This window comes from Xiphophorus maculatus, chromosome 16 (genome assembly GCF_002775205.1).
Source record: "Xiphophorus maculatus strain JP 163 A chromosome 16, X_maculatus-5.0-male, whole genome shotgun sequence".
NCBI classification, from domain to species: Eukaryota; Metazoa; Chordata; class Actinopteri; order Cyprinodontiformes; family Poeciliidae; genus Xiphophorus; species Xiphophorus maculatus.
Window position 1 is genome coordinate 8,976,272 of NC_036458.1, and position 14,409 is coordinate 8,990,680.

Below are 14,409 nucleotides of genomic sequence, written 5' to 3' on the forward strand. Positions count from 1 at the left end.
GCAAATACAAAAATGTCTTGGGATTTTCAGCCTTTGTGCAAAAAAACAAAACAAAACAAAAAAACCACTAACTTTAAAGGTTTCAGTAATTAAATAGTCTGCTTAAGGAAAATCAGTTCTTATGCTTCTTTATTGAACAGCTCCCTACATGCATATTCATTGCCAGACACATTCAATGTCGCACCTGGCAAAGATGTATGAAAAGCTTTAAAATATTTTCATTTCTTTTTACATGAGAATTTATAGTTTTTAATTCTAGAAAAAAAAATTACCAGTACTTTAATTTGAGTACATTTGTTCAGTGAATGAAACATTCCCATATCCCCACTTGTTTTGTACTGCTGTCAGGACTTTGTACAACCCACCATTGCATATTCTCCTATAGCGTTTCACAAGGTTAGGGAATACAGAAAAAAAAAGACTCCAGATCATTTTCTGTTGCAAAATCTCTCTTGTCATTCAGAGTCCCGGGTTCTTTCATCTTTTGGTGAATTTTCAGTTTCCTGCCAGAGTCCACCAGATTTCTATTTAAAATATTCTGATCTTTCAAAGACAAGATTTGATCCTTTTGAAGAGGTGATAAAAGGCCCCCAGCATCACAATCCTCCTAAAGAACTACTTTAGGATTAATAGAATTTCACAGGTAGTTTAAAATTGAAAAGGTAGATTTCATACATTTTATAGATCTATTATAATACATATTTACATGCAAGTCACAGCTGTACCTATTGAGATGTGCTTCACTAAATCCATTCAGCCAAGATTTAATTTTTAAGTTCACAAACATAAATCTTTAGGCGTGGATTTTCAGCATAAGAGAGGACGATGTTGCTAAACAAACTCTTCAGCAGATCCTCTCAGCAGTTACTAAAACACCAGCAGTTGCTGGTCCAGGGTTTTTTCTCAGCTTCACCTTCTCCTCTCAGAGCTTTTTGATGATTGTGATTTTCGACCGACACTTTGGACATCTGTGCGTGGTGGTCTTGAACCTGTCCATGCAGAAAGGAAGGAGGCAGCAACCAGCCACGCAGCTGCAAAACGGGAGAGCAGAAACAAAACCAGCTGATAACAACAAACCTGGAAGCGGCTGAGCAAACAGAAACAGGTACAACAAGGTGTAACTGTGTCGTTAGGCAAATATTTTACCGCCAAACCAAATGGGAGGGAGAGTTCATACCCTATCATAGCTGACATAAAGCAAACAAGCCAGGTCACGCTGCTGACAGAAGTGAAAGTCTCCGTGGTGACAAACTCCATGCACTCTGGGCACTGTGTCCTCGTTGGTTGTGTAGGAAGTTTTCCAATGTCCAGAATCACGGCAGGGGCTGAAAGAAGAATGTGTACACAATCAAATATCTTTCCTTTACTCTTTACAAGAACTAAATTCAGAATAAAATTGTAGTCTCTGTCATCTAAAATTCCAATCTGCACATAGATAATGTGAGGTGTGACAGTTGTGCACAGTGCCTCGTTTTGCAGCCTCTTACAATACAGGTTTGTGTGGTTTGGTGGCTCACCGGGAAAAGAAGGAGGAGGTTCGACAAAGAAGACTTTAGAAGCGCTAGCGTCAAGCTGCTGGTTGGACTCGTGCTTAATATCTGAAAGAGAGAACTTCAGTGACGAGCCTCTAGCATGAAGAATTCACTGTTGGTCAAACGAAAAAGTTATTTGTGCTCACCGTTCTTGGTTCTCTCATTTTTTGCATCAACGATATTGTTACAGTTCTTTTGCAGTTCAGCCTTCTTTATCCTGAGTTCTTTCAATTTATTGTCAATAGAATTGATCTCTTGTTGGGTAGCAGCCGACTCTTCTGATAGGGAAAAGAACAAATAAATATACACAGATTGCATAATGTCAATGACGTTTTATGATTTATTTGCTGGGAATCCATTAATGTCACCTGTTTCTCCAAATTCAGCCCGATTCCTTAGCTCCTGGAATACCATCAAGATTTTCTTTCTGTCTTCAAGCTGTCCCTCTTTCAGTGAAATGTCTTTCAGTTTTTCTGATATTGTCTCCACCTCATTTTGTGAAGAGGTCATGGCGGCAGCTGAAAAGTTTGCAGACAAGCTGAGCAATGCCAGAGGTTTACACAATGATTTTGCTATCATTTTGGCTTTCTTTGTTTTGCATGTAAAATATGAGTAAATCTATCCGGATGAAATAAAGCTGTCCAAACCAACCTGTCCCTACATGAATAAATAATAGCTTCCTAACACCAATAACTGGTAGGGCTGGATAATATGGATTACAATAGAATCTTACTTTGGTTTTTTTCAAAGCAATCTAATTTTCAATTTTAGTTGACTTTTTTTCTCCCTTTATTTTCTCAAAAAGAAATCATAATAATTAATTAAAATTCCAAAAACTTAATTTCGATCATCCCTTCTGGGAGTTTATCTGAATTCAACTAAACATGAGCTGTGAAACAATATACCGGTGGTAGGCCGTGGGAAGTCGGACACCATTCTGAACTACAGAAATCCAAAGAGTGCATATAGGTGAAAAAAAAAAATCCAACTTTTTCAAAAAAAAAAAAATCTTAAAATTTGATTTATCAATAAAATCAGTATTATCCCTCAGCCGTATCTGATAGTGCCACTTTTGGCAGCAACAACTGCTATCAATAAGACATTTGCAATAAGACTGTTTTGCAACACCGTGGAGGACTTTTGTCCCACCCTTATTTGTCGATTTGTTTCAATTGAGCCAAGCTGGAAGGTCTTGAGGTGAAATAGGTCGCAGGACCTTAATCAGATGTGGTTGTAGGCTTACATTGGGCCACTTAAAAATCTTTCTTGCATTCTGCCATTTAGATGCAGACTTCCTGGCTTATTTGGTTATTGCATATCATTCAAATTCAAGGGTGGGGTGGTTTTGGAGTAATATTAATAGCCAAGCCACTCCTGGGAAGATTCATCAGAGCTACATGTTTTTTTCTATTCGTAGAAATAGCTTTGTAACATTTACTAGTTGATAGACTAGCTTGGGATGGGATGTGTTGACTTTGAGATCTTTTATCCTACTTCATTTACAAGCTTGGTAGTAATCAGGACTGGAAGAGGCTCATTATGAAACTCAGCTTTTAAATTAATTGTGATTACTCACAGTTGAGTCACAGTCTAAAGGTGGATGGTTACATTTTCCACATAGGTCCTGGTTGATTCAGATAGCTTTGTTCCCCTTAATTAGTACAACCACCATTTTAAACTTTTTTGTACTTATCCAAGTTAGCATGATAGTAAAATGTAATTGTCATAAACAGTCAACTGTGACAGAAGACCAACAACAAGAAATCTGTAAAGGCACAAAACCATTTTAAAGCACTTTAGCTTTATCATTAGGTCTCAATTTTCCAAAAATACAACTGATGTCATAAAATGTGTATAATGAATAGATAACTCTGTTATGGTTTCTTTTTTCATCCCTCAAAGTTTAGACAGACTTGCTGTAACGTAATGCAGAGAATAAATTGTTTCGCTTTTATTCCATCTGAATTATGATAGAACAAGTTTTCACATGAAAAACCTACAGCTGCCCAGAGTCTGTTATGTTGTCTCTAACAATGATCAACAAAGTTTTTCACCAAATCAGCAAAATACACCAACAGTAAAATTATATAAAAAAGATTATACTTAAATTAGCTGAGTGGCTACATAAAAATAAACAGTATCCTCAAAACTGAAAACGTCTATTAATGATATCTGCTTAGTTTTGTCACAGTACATAAAAAGCAAATCGTGACAAAACCCATTCCACCACTTTAAATGTCACATATTATTACAAATTAATAAATACAACTGTGAAAAACTCTGATATTACCTTGCTTTTGCTGCCTCTGCTATGTCATTCACGGGTAAAATCCATATAAGCTGAACAAGAGGATATTGTTCCCATCTGTCAGGAAATATTCAAATCATTTGGGCGGTGTTTATTACTCCCATTTTTGCAAACTGCTGCAGTCTGGCTCAGATGGAAGCACGGGACACATTTATGTAGGCACAGACAAAGTAAAAATACTGAAACATTTTCATTTTCACAAAGCACGTCTACAAAAATCTTATTCATTGTAATTACATGTACGTTACAACAGAGGCACATTTTAAAACCAACAGATACAAGACAAAGAAACATTTATACAAAAAAAAGATTAAAACAAGATTTTCATTATTTTAAAGAAGAAACTGGGACACTGCAGGAAATTGTGTTTATTCTCCAAACATGCTGCATCACTTCTTCCTGAGTCTCTTCATAAATGTCACTTCATCTCTGTTCCTGATCCCATAACTAAAGATAAACATTTCCAAAACAGAAAAAAAAAATATTCAGACAGTTTTGATGTTAAGATTTAGGTGCATTAAGCACTAAGGTGAAAGGATAAGCACTCACTCTTTGAGCCTCACTGTGTCATCTTCAAGTTTCTCGCCTTGAAATACAAGATGGTAGGTTCTCCAAACATATCTCCTGAGAAATAAAAGAGGAACAGTTGTAGAGCTACGAACAGATCTTAATTTATTTTCTTGTGTTCGTGAATGCTCCTACCAGCTAACATGTTTCACGCCGCCTTCTCGCTGCTGTTTCAACTCCATAAATCTGCAAATGGCCTTCTTAAGATCGAGGACTGTAGCATTCTGGACAACCACAATGGCTGTTTTCAACCAGACAGACAAATTATTATCACTTGTCTGCAGTAACAACAAGATCAGAAGAAGTGAAGTGAAAAGCAAAGCGCTGATCACCAAAAATTAAACAAACACTGACGCATTATTTCACCATCTGCTTTTAAAACCTTCACAGTCATCGCCTGGCCATATTCCAAGGCAATCTGGGAATTCACCTCTTCCAGGGTCACCTAAAAAAATAAAGACAGTTTCTTCAATGAGCATTTAAAACCAAAAATTAAGGAGGCGTTTCTGACCTAAGGGTTTAAAGATATGCTTTTAGGTCTAAGAAAATCTTCAATTGGTTGTTCTTCAACTGTGAGAATCAACTTGACTTCTTCATTTTTGGACAAAATTAGGAAAACAACACCACTGGGGTACTGTTGCCAAGCAGCTCCACATCATTGTGTGCAGCAATAACTAAACTAAAAGTAGGAAATTATATAAAAATAATATGTAAAATGAGACTGTCAATACATTCACGCTCGCAAAGTGAGTTCTGTTTTCTTGCAGCAGTGGGTGTTGCAAGAAAAATAAAATGCAAAAATTAGTCATTTGATGATTTCTTACACCTGCAGAGTATTTGTTTTTTTTTTTTGTTATAGATATGTATGAAGATGAGTTGATTTTGAGAGTACTGATATATTTAGCAACAAATTCATCCTAAATTTCATTTTAAGAACTTTTAAACACAGCCTGTCACAAAGACACAGTATGGTCGCATTTCTTTAACTGAATCTATAGTTGAATCAGATTTAACACTATTTAATGTTTCCCAAAGAGATATTAGCTGAAAACATATAACATGTGAATCTATCACAACTGATATAATCATCACAATATTTACCAATAAGATCACTATTGTATGATTTTCAAATATTGAGAATCTATAATTTTCAACCCAGAAATTCATCTCTGGGTTGAATATTCATGCAAAACACACTGTCAAAGAATAAATCTTTAAGAATATTTGAGTTTATATTTCTATTACTAAAGAAGTTAGAGGGCGTGTTTTTACACAGCGCTGTTCAGCTAAAAGATTGGACAAGTCTTGAAGTGTTAATGAAATGCAAGAGCTTCTCGAATCCTTTGAAAGGCAATTTGAAAGCAATCTGACTCTCACATAATCATAATTTTAATTAATAAATGTAGTCTATATTAGATGCAAATTTGAATAACATGGGGAGTCCAAATGTGTTCTAACTAATTTAAAATCTTGCAGTCAAAAAATAAGAAGGTTCTGAATTGTACTAAAAACTTGTATAAAAAAGAAAAGAAAAAACAGCTGGCTCGTTTTGCATGTGAATTGTTCAAGTTTGAGACAGTACAATTAGAAAAACACATGAGAGGTATGACTGATTTGGAAGGGCTTACATAAGAAGCCATCCTTTCTCTGAAAAGAATATATCGGAACGGCTTAAGTTACAGAAGTTCAATCTCAAACAAACAACTACAACAACAAAAAATAAATAAATAAATTATTGCCAACCTGTATCGGCAAATCACAGAGTAAAGGGTCCTGCACAAGTCGAGCCAGTCCCTCCTCGAAGATATCCAGGATCTCTGAATGCGGGAGAGCATCTTCATCTTCCTCCTCTGTATCAGCAGCTGGTTCCTCGTCTTCCTCCTTTTTCACCTCCTCATCCTGAAGAACAATCCCCCTCTCACCTCCAGTGCTTAGATTCTGTTCCACCTCCATTAAAAGCTACTAAAACAAGACAGCAAACATCAGCAAGCCTAATTTTATCTGAACATAAACGAAAACAATAAATTAAATAGTATCTCACAAGAGCGAGTTGCCTTCTCTAGATGTGGAACGCGCAAAATATATATCCGGTGGGATAATGAGGCTCATCACACAAAGTTCCACTCAATAAAAATAAAGTATATAAACAAAATAAAATTACATTTTGCTTTATTCAACTTCCTAAAAGTTTCTGTAGGTCATAAAAGATTATACAGTTTCAGTGTAGTTTGTTTTTAACAGAACATCACTTTCTTCTCAGTGTTTCCTATCGACTAGTTTTATTTGTTGCACTTCCGCTATGAAAAGCAGCAGACCGGTAGCACCAAATGGTCTAAACGACTTGATTTCTCTTTAAATTGACTCCTTTTGTGTCATGTCAGCATGCTACTGTTTTGCCCCACATGTGGAAATGTTTTAATCGTCGAAGAAGGACAAAGATGTATGAGATTCGCTTGTAACACTTGTCCATATGTACACAACATCACCAGAAAGGTAACACGAAACGCTTTAACCCGCGCTATGTGGGAATTGGCGTTGCTGTTTCTTCTCGTGTTACGACATTCTTCGAGTTAAATGCCGCCGCCCCCCCCTCCCCCCTTGTACCTTCGCAGGTAAATAACAGAAAGTATCCCAAGCTAAAAGAGGTGGATGATGTCCTTGGTGGCGCTGCAGCGTGGGAGAACGTGGATTCAACTGCAGGTGATTATTGCCTCTCATCGTCTCAAACAAGTCTGTTCTGCAAGTTGAAATTAAAATTACGTTCAAATATATAAAAACACCACGGACTATAGTGCATTATTTTATCATTATTTTTAGCATAATGTAAAGCTTACATTTCATACTTGAAATACAAGGTGAAAACAACGCAACTTAAGATTATTATTTTTTTTGCCAAAATTTTACTCTTTGATTACTATAAACAACCATGTTAAATCAGTGTTAGATCGTTGTATTGTATTGTGTGAAATTAGTTTTATCTTTTTACATTCGGTCAGCTGCTTGTTTCATGTGAAATGATCAGAATCGATGAAAGCCATTTTACCAAAACAACAAATACTCAGATCCTTAAGGTACATTGCCTGCATGTTTTAGATGGTTCTCTGCTTTAACTCACCTGATGTACATGATTGCAGTACAGGAAAAGCCTGTTGATCAGCCATCAAGTGGAATCAGATGCATGTTTCAGGCGAAAATCACCTGAAACATGCAGAGCAGTGGACCTTGAGGAGCAGGGTTGGGGAAACACTGTAACTAGTAGACAAGATGGTGTTTAGACAGTTATGGGTGTTTCACACCCATCATGTTTACAGACCTGCTTTGACTCACACTTGTTCACTGAAGAGATATTCCTGTGCTGGTTTACTTTTACACCCAGTGAAAATCAACCATTAAATTCTTACTTTAATGCTCGAATCACAACTTTTGTATGTCAAGTAATGCATGGTCTGGTAATAATAATGAAGCATTTAGTTAAAGTGTTTCGGACCAGGAAAACAATCTAAAAACTGTATAATACCACCACTTGGTCAACAACCGTGGAATGACCTGTATGTGCTGATGTCTCCACACTGATTAAGTAAATACAGGTTCTACATGTTTATCAGCTCTTGCGTTGTTGTGCTCAGAACTAAAGTTTATGCAAAGTTATGACTGATAATAGTGTCTGCTTGTTTCTGTACATTGTTTACAATGGCTGTAGTGTACACATTTAAACTACTATGACACCAAACTGCAATGTCTTTCACAGTTTGATGATAAAATCAGGTGAAATACAACATGACAGTTCATACTGAGGTCACTATACAAAATATTTTATCTGATATATTTTCCCCAATTACAAGCTGCATTAAGTAAGCAGCACACAAGAGCCTGCTGCCCTGGTGATCATCCTCCAGCTCTGTCAGTAGTTGGGTGAATGAGAGGAGGATTGAGTGAGCGTCTTTAGCTTTATGCTTTTATTTGTGACACTCAACAACGACGTGTCTCCTGGATTCTCAGTTGAGTATCCAAATGCAGGGCTTAAATTTTCACAACAAAGATTAGCTATCTTTTCTATGAATATGAAAAGATAAGAATTTACATTAAGGATACAGTATGGAGCATTCTTGGGGGGAATGTTTAAATTTCATTTACATGGTTCTATAATCAAAACATTATACGCTTTTCTCTTATGTTGTGTATTTTAGGGTATCAGTCATGCCGACTAACGTGTGGAAATTAGGGAAAATGTGATGTTTATGACTAAAAATCTTAATTCTAGGCTGATTATTTTCATCCGTGTTTCTGTACAGAAAAGTGTCCAAAGTGTGAGCATCCCCGGGCTTATTTCATGCAGATCCAGACCAGATCAGCAGACGAGCCGATGACAACTTTCTACAAATGCTGCAACGCACAGTGTGGACATAGATGGAGAGATTGACGGCTGTGTAATGCAAAAAGTTCAACTTATTTTCAGATTCCGCTTTGTCTTTTGAAAAATTACCTTTCCCCAAAAATAAATGTCATTTATGCAACAGTCACTTGTCAGACATCATGCATCTTCAAGATAAGATATTTCTTCATGACTTTTATTGATAAAATATTACCTGTGTACAACAGTTAAATAAACTGTCTTACATTGTTGTACATTATCACACACATTATAGCAATGCAGTTTTCACAATAAGAACATTTTGCTTCAATCCTTCAGCTCAAAAGTTTTACACTGATTTGTCAATCAAAACAAAAAAGTCAGTTGCACATTTAGTCATGGAGCTAATCAGCAGAATTACTTTTTTTAAAGTAAAAATCAAGCAAATTAACTCTTGCTAGGCATTAGTGAACAAAGGATTGGGCATGCAGTGAAGGTATGCTGATCATTTACTGGCGGCAGACAATTCAGTGGAAGTTGAATTGCAATAATATTTTTAATCTTAATTGAAGCTTAAAAGTATGTCATCTAACATGCATCTGAGCAATGCACCTAGTCTTAAAGAATATGAGCCATTGTTGAATTTGCTCAACATTTTTCTTAACATGTCCTATTTTAGATTATTTTGAATCTACAACCTGTAGAAGTGCATCCTGCCAACGTGAAGTCATTTACTAAGATGTCATGCAGTTTTTTTTAAATCAGTGACAAAAACACATCTGCCACCTTCAACATGTTTTCAATTAGTGCACATACAGTCAGATTCATTCAGTAAAAAGCCCAATAATGTTTTTCTTTATATTCTCACAACAAAAGGGTTAGCAGTGGATTTTAAAATAAAGTGCAAATGTTAAGTTTATTAAAACGAGACACAAAATGGACCGGGGGCCAACAGAAAAGCAGCAAGTCACTGAACATTTAGTGACTGAACAAAAATAAATACAGCATGTAATATAAATAGCAGTTTAAATTTGTAATTGGGTATCATTAAACCAGTGGAAACAAGAAAAATATACATGAGGAAAATATGATATACAGACAAAATTGGGTTAGTTAACATAAATGCTGGGAAATGTTATTTTAAGATGAGACAAAAAAGAAGCACTAACTCACAGTCTGAGTAACATTAACATAAGAATTCAAATAAAATAAGCAATTTCACAGTTTTTTCTAAATGAGGCTAACTTGATTTTTTTTCTTTTATTTCACATGCATAAGATAAAAAATGTCTGTAGGCTTGCAGCAGTCTGTGTAACTGCAGCTTTTCATTTCCTGGTTCTTTTAATGTCCTTCATAAGTTCAGAGGTTTTGTACATTTTAAATCCTTGTTTAAATATTTTAGAAGAATGTGGAAGATCTATACAGCAATTATCCTGTGGGTTGATGAGACAACTTTATTTACGATAAGAAGGGGACAACACTATGCAAAAACGGGGCAAGGGGTGGAAGCTGCTGTCTCTACCAGCAGGGGGAGCTGAGAGTTTTAAGTGTGTGCACATACATGGCTCTGTGGCGAAACACTGTCGGTGGTTAGCAGATGCGCTTGTATGTGTAGATGTAGCCCTTACAGTTAGGACAGGTGTGTGTCACATCCTTGAGGTCATCAATCAGACAGGGAATCAAGCAGCAGCCGAGGTCACACCTGGGAGCAAAGAAGAAGAAAAAAATACAACAAAATCAAACACCTGCAGACGAGTTTAATCATGACTGAAATGATGAAGAGGATATTTCAGTTCAGTAAAAAAAATTTAAGAATCAGCACTTGTCTCCACATTTTTAGAGATTCCAAGAAAATAGCAAGAGAGCTTCTGATGTAACTTTAAGGAGCCAAATGGAAGATTGCGGAAACATGCTCCACATCTGCACGACAGATGAGAAGTTTGCAAACTAAATATTTTGTGTGATACTCTTTAAACCCACAGATTTCAGTTTTTCCCCCACTGTAAATATGATCACATTTCTCATAACAGTTTAAGCAATTTTAGAGGGTCGGATCTGTTAATATGTCTAAAGTGCATCTTCTACTGACCAAAAATTACTACTTAAGATTAAACTTTACTTTTAAATTATGGCTGAGACTGGTTATCAATGTCGTAACTCTTTCATCCAATAGTTAACACTTTGAACTTACCCTACAAAGAAACAGAAGAGGCAGAAGAGTGTGTTCATGAGCCCGACATCATGAGAGATGCGGGTGATGATGGCCTGCTGACAGTGCGGACACACGGTCTGCACCGGCGACGTCTGGAACATTTCGCCCTGCAATACCGTCACAGTGGTGGCTGCACCCGGAGGAGCCAGGACGGTCGCCGTGTGACTTCCCACGTGCACAAAGTGACTGGGACCGGGACCCATCTGTCCAGGAACTGGCTGACCAAAGTGACCTGGTGGCGGTGGGTATGGCCCACCTGCAGAAAAAGAATCAATTAAAGCGTTAAAAAAAACAACTTTAAGTACGGAATGGTCTAACCTTGTAGAGAAAACGGAAATTATATTCAGGGAAAGAATTTGATGATGCTTTTGGATGATGTGGTTACACATTAATGTGTGAATAAAATAAAACTGAGGCTAGTGACAACACCAACACAGAAAAATATGGATACACAAAGAAACTTTACAGAGTGTCAAAATAAAAACGGCAAAATGGATAACCAATGATGTTTTTTAAAGGCTGAGCCAAATAAAAGTAAACACCTCCACTGACAGTTTTTCACCCAAATACACACAAAGACGGTATGATGATCAGTATTTACTGATATTAGCGGAAAGGCTGCTGCACCTTGCATTGGTGGAGGCATTGGATGAGCAAAGTGACCTGGAGGTGGTGGGTAGGCCATACCTGCAAAGATTGCATTCAGGAATAAAAGTATTAACATAAAAAAACTGATTGGAAGGATCATGGAGAACACAAAAACAAAACAAGCAAACAAACAAAAATTAACTTAAAGTAGGAATATGATGAATTTGTGAGTTGCGTGAAATGCTGTGGTTACACAACTGATTGTGCCAGTAAAATAAAACTGAAGTCACAGCTAAACGTGAATGGATTCTGACATATTTCAGAGACACTAAATATCTGTAGTCACAGAATTTCCAGGGGAGTCTGGTGCTAGACTGAACGATTAAAAGACGCAGAAACACAGAAACAAGAAGTTATTGATATTTCAGGACAAAATGTGGCACCTTGCATTGGTGGAGGCATTGGCATGGGCATGGGCATGGGTCCTTCTCCTGGAACATGTGGCGGTAGGAAGCCTGGCTGTGGACCTTCATAAGGGGGAGGGCCATAATCTGGAAGTAGGGGCTGTCCTTGTGGCTGAGTAGTTCTTACTGTTTCTAAAATATACACAAAATAAAATGATCTGATCAACAAAAGTCAAGTAAATACGTCACAGAGATCAGAGAAATACTGAAAGATATTTCATATTACAAAGAATTGAAAACTAATACCAAAACCATATGACAACCAATGTTTAAACATTCTTTGTGTATATTCAAAACAGAGCAAAATAAAGGATCACTCACTAGAAGTTATTATTTCACACATAGAACTAAACTAAAATACTCATCAACATTCAGCACACCCTTGCAAGTTTCCATTCATTACCAGGTTGCCCATTCTTTTCCTCAATGAGGGGGGCACTGGGCCCTCCGGGGTACGGAGGGGGAGGGTCACTGGACATACTGGCCGGAGATCTAGGCTCACAGATGGCTCGGATACTTTGACGGCAATCAAAGCTGTGTGGGTCGGGTTTACCGCTGAGGAATAAAACATGAAATCTTTTATCTCAAGTTTCACCAGAAAGTACTCGTCTCTCTCAAGCTAAATAATATATGCAGGGGTTAAGTGTAGGCCTGTCACAATTTGTTGGTGTAATTGAAGAAGTCACAAATAATAATCTCTCTCAGTAAATTCAGAATTTTTATGGTTTTTATCTTTTATTTTATTTATTTCTTAAACTAAATTTTCTCCAAATTGATGTTTGTGATGTCTGGGGTTAGCAGCAGTATGTGTGTGCAAGAAACTCCGTCACAAGTCATTGGCTAGTTCTGTGTGCCTTTTACATGTAAAATAAAACAAATATTGTGGATAAATTCATGCAAATTGAAAACTGTTAAACTAAATATTTAACATGAGTGCAAATTTCACGCTATAAAGTAACAATTACAGAAGGATTATATGCTACTGTTCATACACTTAAGGTTGGAGAACAACACAGCTGTTGAACTGCCCTCAAACGTCAGACTCTATATAAAAATAATCCAATTTGACAAAGTTGTTTATGTCTATTTCAGTATGTTTACACCATTACCTTTAACTTCTTATCTAAGTGCTATGCGTATATTATTAAAAATAAATGTTTGTATAACTGAAATACTTTACTTAGCAAGACTTTTATTAGTTTCAACAACAACAACAAAAAACTAAATAGTATTGTAAAATCAAAATGTAGGCTGTTCGGAGATAATCCGTGTCAAAGCTACTTGCAACACCATGAATAACTTAGTTACATAATATATGTAAGCGGAAGTCCGCATTGATTTAACACTAAGGTGGATAATTTAGCCAAAACAAACTGGCTACATCTTTGTCAGTTAACATACGTGCTAGCCAACAGGAACGTCGCTTTCAGAGGCTAAACGTCTGGTTAAAAACATGTTTATTTCAGGTTCCTTCATACGACTGGGGAAGGACTGACGGGGCGTGTTAGTGGTCAGCCGCCAAGGCAACTTCAAGACGTCGCTGCGTTTTAACTGTGAACCCAATCGTTGAAAGCTAGCTGTCGTTAGCTACAAGGCTAGCTAGCGTCGCCATTCTGGATATAGAAACTAAACGCCAAAGATGTGAGAATAAAAACCGACTTGGAAAACAAGTAGAGATGATTGTTTTCTTCGTTCGCTGCATACAAGGAGATAGGAACAAGTTGGAAGAGTCATTACCTTATTCTAGGAAGAACAGCGCCGAACCGTGTTGTAGCTGAAGTTGTTTCACGTTAGCTGCTTCGACATCCGTTGAGACGGATTTACGCTGACGTCATTAATCATGATGTACATCAGTGTTTTGGCGTATTTTGATACCCTGTCAAAAAAGGCAAATAAGGTATTTTCCATGCACTCTTCAAAGCCATTGCAAAATATGAGGATTTGTTTTTACTGTGGTCTAGAAAAAAGAAAACACAGTAGTGAAAAAAGTTTATTATTTGTTCTCTAGCCTAAAATGAAGCAATTAAACAGTGTTTAAAATGGCGAATTTAATCGAAAGCATCCCAATTTAAAAGGTTGGATTATATCACGAAATACTTGACATTAACAATTTACTGAAAAGAATCAAGAAAAAATCTGCTCTGCCTGAAATATGAAGAAAAAAATATATAATTGTATCTATAAAATCCAATTAGATAAATGTTTTATATGTAATATTTGGTGCAGATGTCCCGTTTATATTTGTACATTTTATAATGGACTGCTAAACGTTATGAAATTGGGAAATGTAAAATTTCTAAGAATTGTCTAAAAAATATATGCTGTATAGATTTCCAATTTTTAACGTGAAAACTTTGACATTTATTATCTGACATTTATTATTATAG

General features: G+C 36.5%; 3 protein-coding genes across 9 annotated transcripts; 1 reads left to right on the plus strand and 2 right to left on the minus strand.

The window, feature by feature from the left end:
- Positions 1-112: 112 nt before the first annotated feature.
- snrnp25 (small nuclear ribonucleoprotein U11/U12 subunit 25) lies at positions 113-6,559 on the minus strand. Of its 5 annotated transcripts, none has more exons than XM_005809056.3 (10): positions 6,449-6,559; positions 6,151-6,366; positions 4,762-4,852; positions 4,543-4,648; positions 4,390-4,464; positions 1,901-4,287; positions 1,679-1,810; positions 1,518-1,598; positions 1,178-1,325; positions 113-1,031 (listed from the first exon to the last, which is right to left on the minus strand). In XM_005809056.3, the coding sequence occupies exons 2-6, from the start codon at positions 6,358-6,360 to the stop codon at positions 4,230-4,232; spliced, it is 540 nt and encodes a 179-aa protein (XP_005809113.1). In that variant the 5' UTR covers positions 6,361-6,366; positions 6,449-6,559; the 3' UTR covers positions 113-1,031; positions 1,178-1,325; positions 1,518-1,598; positions 1,679-1,810; positions 1,901-4,229. The 5 variants fall into 5 exon arrangements, with proteins under 5 accessions (XP_005809113.1, XP_023204381.1, XP_023204380.1 ...); XM_023348613.1 differs by having other exon boundaries at positions 6,151-6,369; XM_023348612.1 differs by lacking the exons at positions 4,390-4,464; positions 4,543-4,648; positions 4,762-4,852; positions 6,151-6,366; positions 6,449-6,559 and having other exon boundaries at positions 1,901-2,050; positions 3,823-4,189.
- A 118-nt stretch (positions 6,560-6,677) lies between these two features.
- polr3k (RNA polymerase III subunit K) lies at positions 6,678-8,923 on the plus strand. The gene is made up of 3 exons (XM_005809033.3): positions 6,678-6,900; positions 7,020-7,107; positions 8,700-8,923. Exons 1-3 carry the CDS (start codon positions 6,790-6,792, stop codon positions 8,825-8,827), a joined length of 327 nt encoding a protein of 108 aa, XP_005809090.1. The 5' UTR covers positions 6,678-6,789; the 3' UTR covers positions 8,828-8,923.
- Positions 8,924-8,959: 36 nt separating this feature from the next.
- Positions 8,960-13,866, minus strand: cdip1 (cell death inducing p53 target 1). 3 transcript variants are annotated; one of them, XM_005809034.2, is made up of 6 exons: positions 13,760-13,866; positions 12,426-12,577; positions 12,002-12,154; positions 11,598-11,657; positions 10,950-11,226; positions 8,960-10,460 (listed from the first exon to the last, which is right to left on the minus strand). In XM_005809034.2, exons 2-6 carry the CDS (start codon positions 12,499-12,501, stop codon positions 10,349-10,351), a joined length of 678 nt encoding a protein of 225 aa, XP_005809091.1. In that variant the 5' UTR covers positions 12,502-12,577; positions 13,760-13,866; the 3' UTR covers positions 8,960-10,348. The 3 variants fall into 3 exon arrangements, with proteins under 3 accessions (XP_005809091.1, XP_023204382.1, XP_023204383.1); XM_023348614.1 differs by lacking the exon at positions 11,598-11,657; XM_023348615.1 differs by lacking the exon at positions 13,760-13,866 and having other exon boundaries at positions 12,403-12,494.
- Positions 13,867-14,409: the final 543 nt, after the last annotated feature.

What these genes read in the sequence shown, in the direction of transcription:
- cdip1 (XM_005809034.2), bottom strand. Translation starts at nt 12,501, where the DNA reads ATGTCCAGTGACCCTCCCCCTCCGTACCCCGGAGGGCCCAGTGCCCCC. An exon ending in GGAAAAGAATGGGCAACCTG is followed by an intron (nt 12,155 to 12,425) that starts GTAATGAATGGA and finishes TGTATATTTTAG; the next exon opens with AAACAGTAAGAACTACTCAG. An exon ending in AATGCCTCCACCAATGCAAG is followed by an intron (nt 11,658 to 12,001) that starts GTGCCACATTTT and finishes CAATCTTTGCAG; the next exon opens with GTATGGCCTACCCACCACCT.
- polr3k (XM_005809033.3), top strand. Translation starts at nt 6,790, where the DNA reads ATGCTACTGTTTTGCCCCACATGTGGAAATGTTTTAATCGTCGAAGAA. An exon ending in TACACAACATCACCAGAAAG is followed by an intron (nt 6,901 to 7,019) that starts GTAACACGAAAC and finishes GTACCTTCGCAG; the next exon opens with GTAAATAACAGAAAGTATCC. An exon ending in GAACGTGGATTCAACTGCAG is followed by an intron (nt 7,108 to 8,699) that starts GTGATTATTGCC and finishes GTTTCTGTACAG; the next exon opens with AAAAGTGTCCAAAGTGTGAG.
- snrnp25 (XM_023348610.1), bottom strand. Translation starts at nt 2,111, where the DNA reads ATGATAGCAAAATCATTGTGTAAACCTCTGGCATTGCTCAGCTTGTCT. An exon ending in GGCTGAATTTGGAGAAACAG is followed by an intron (nt 1,811 to 1,900) that starts GTGACATTAATG and finishes TTTCCCTATCAG; the next exon opens with AAGAGTCGGCTGCTACCCAA. An exon ending in ACCTCCTCCTTCTTTTCCCG is followed by an intron (nt 1,326 to 1,517) that starts GTGAGCCACCAA and finishes TTCTTCTTTCAG; the next exon opens with CCCCTGCCGTGATTCTGGAC.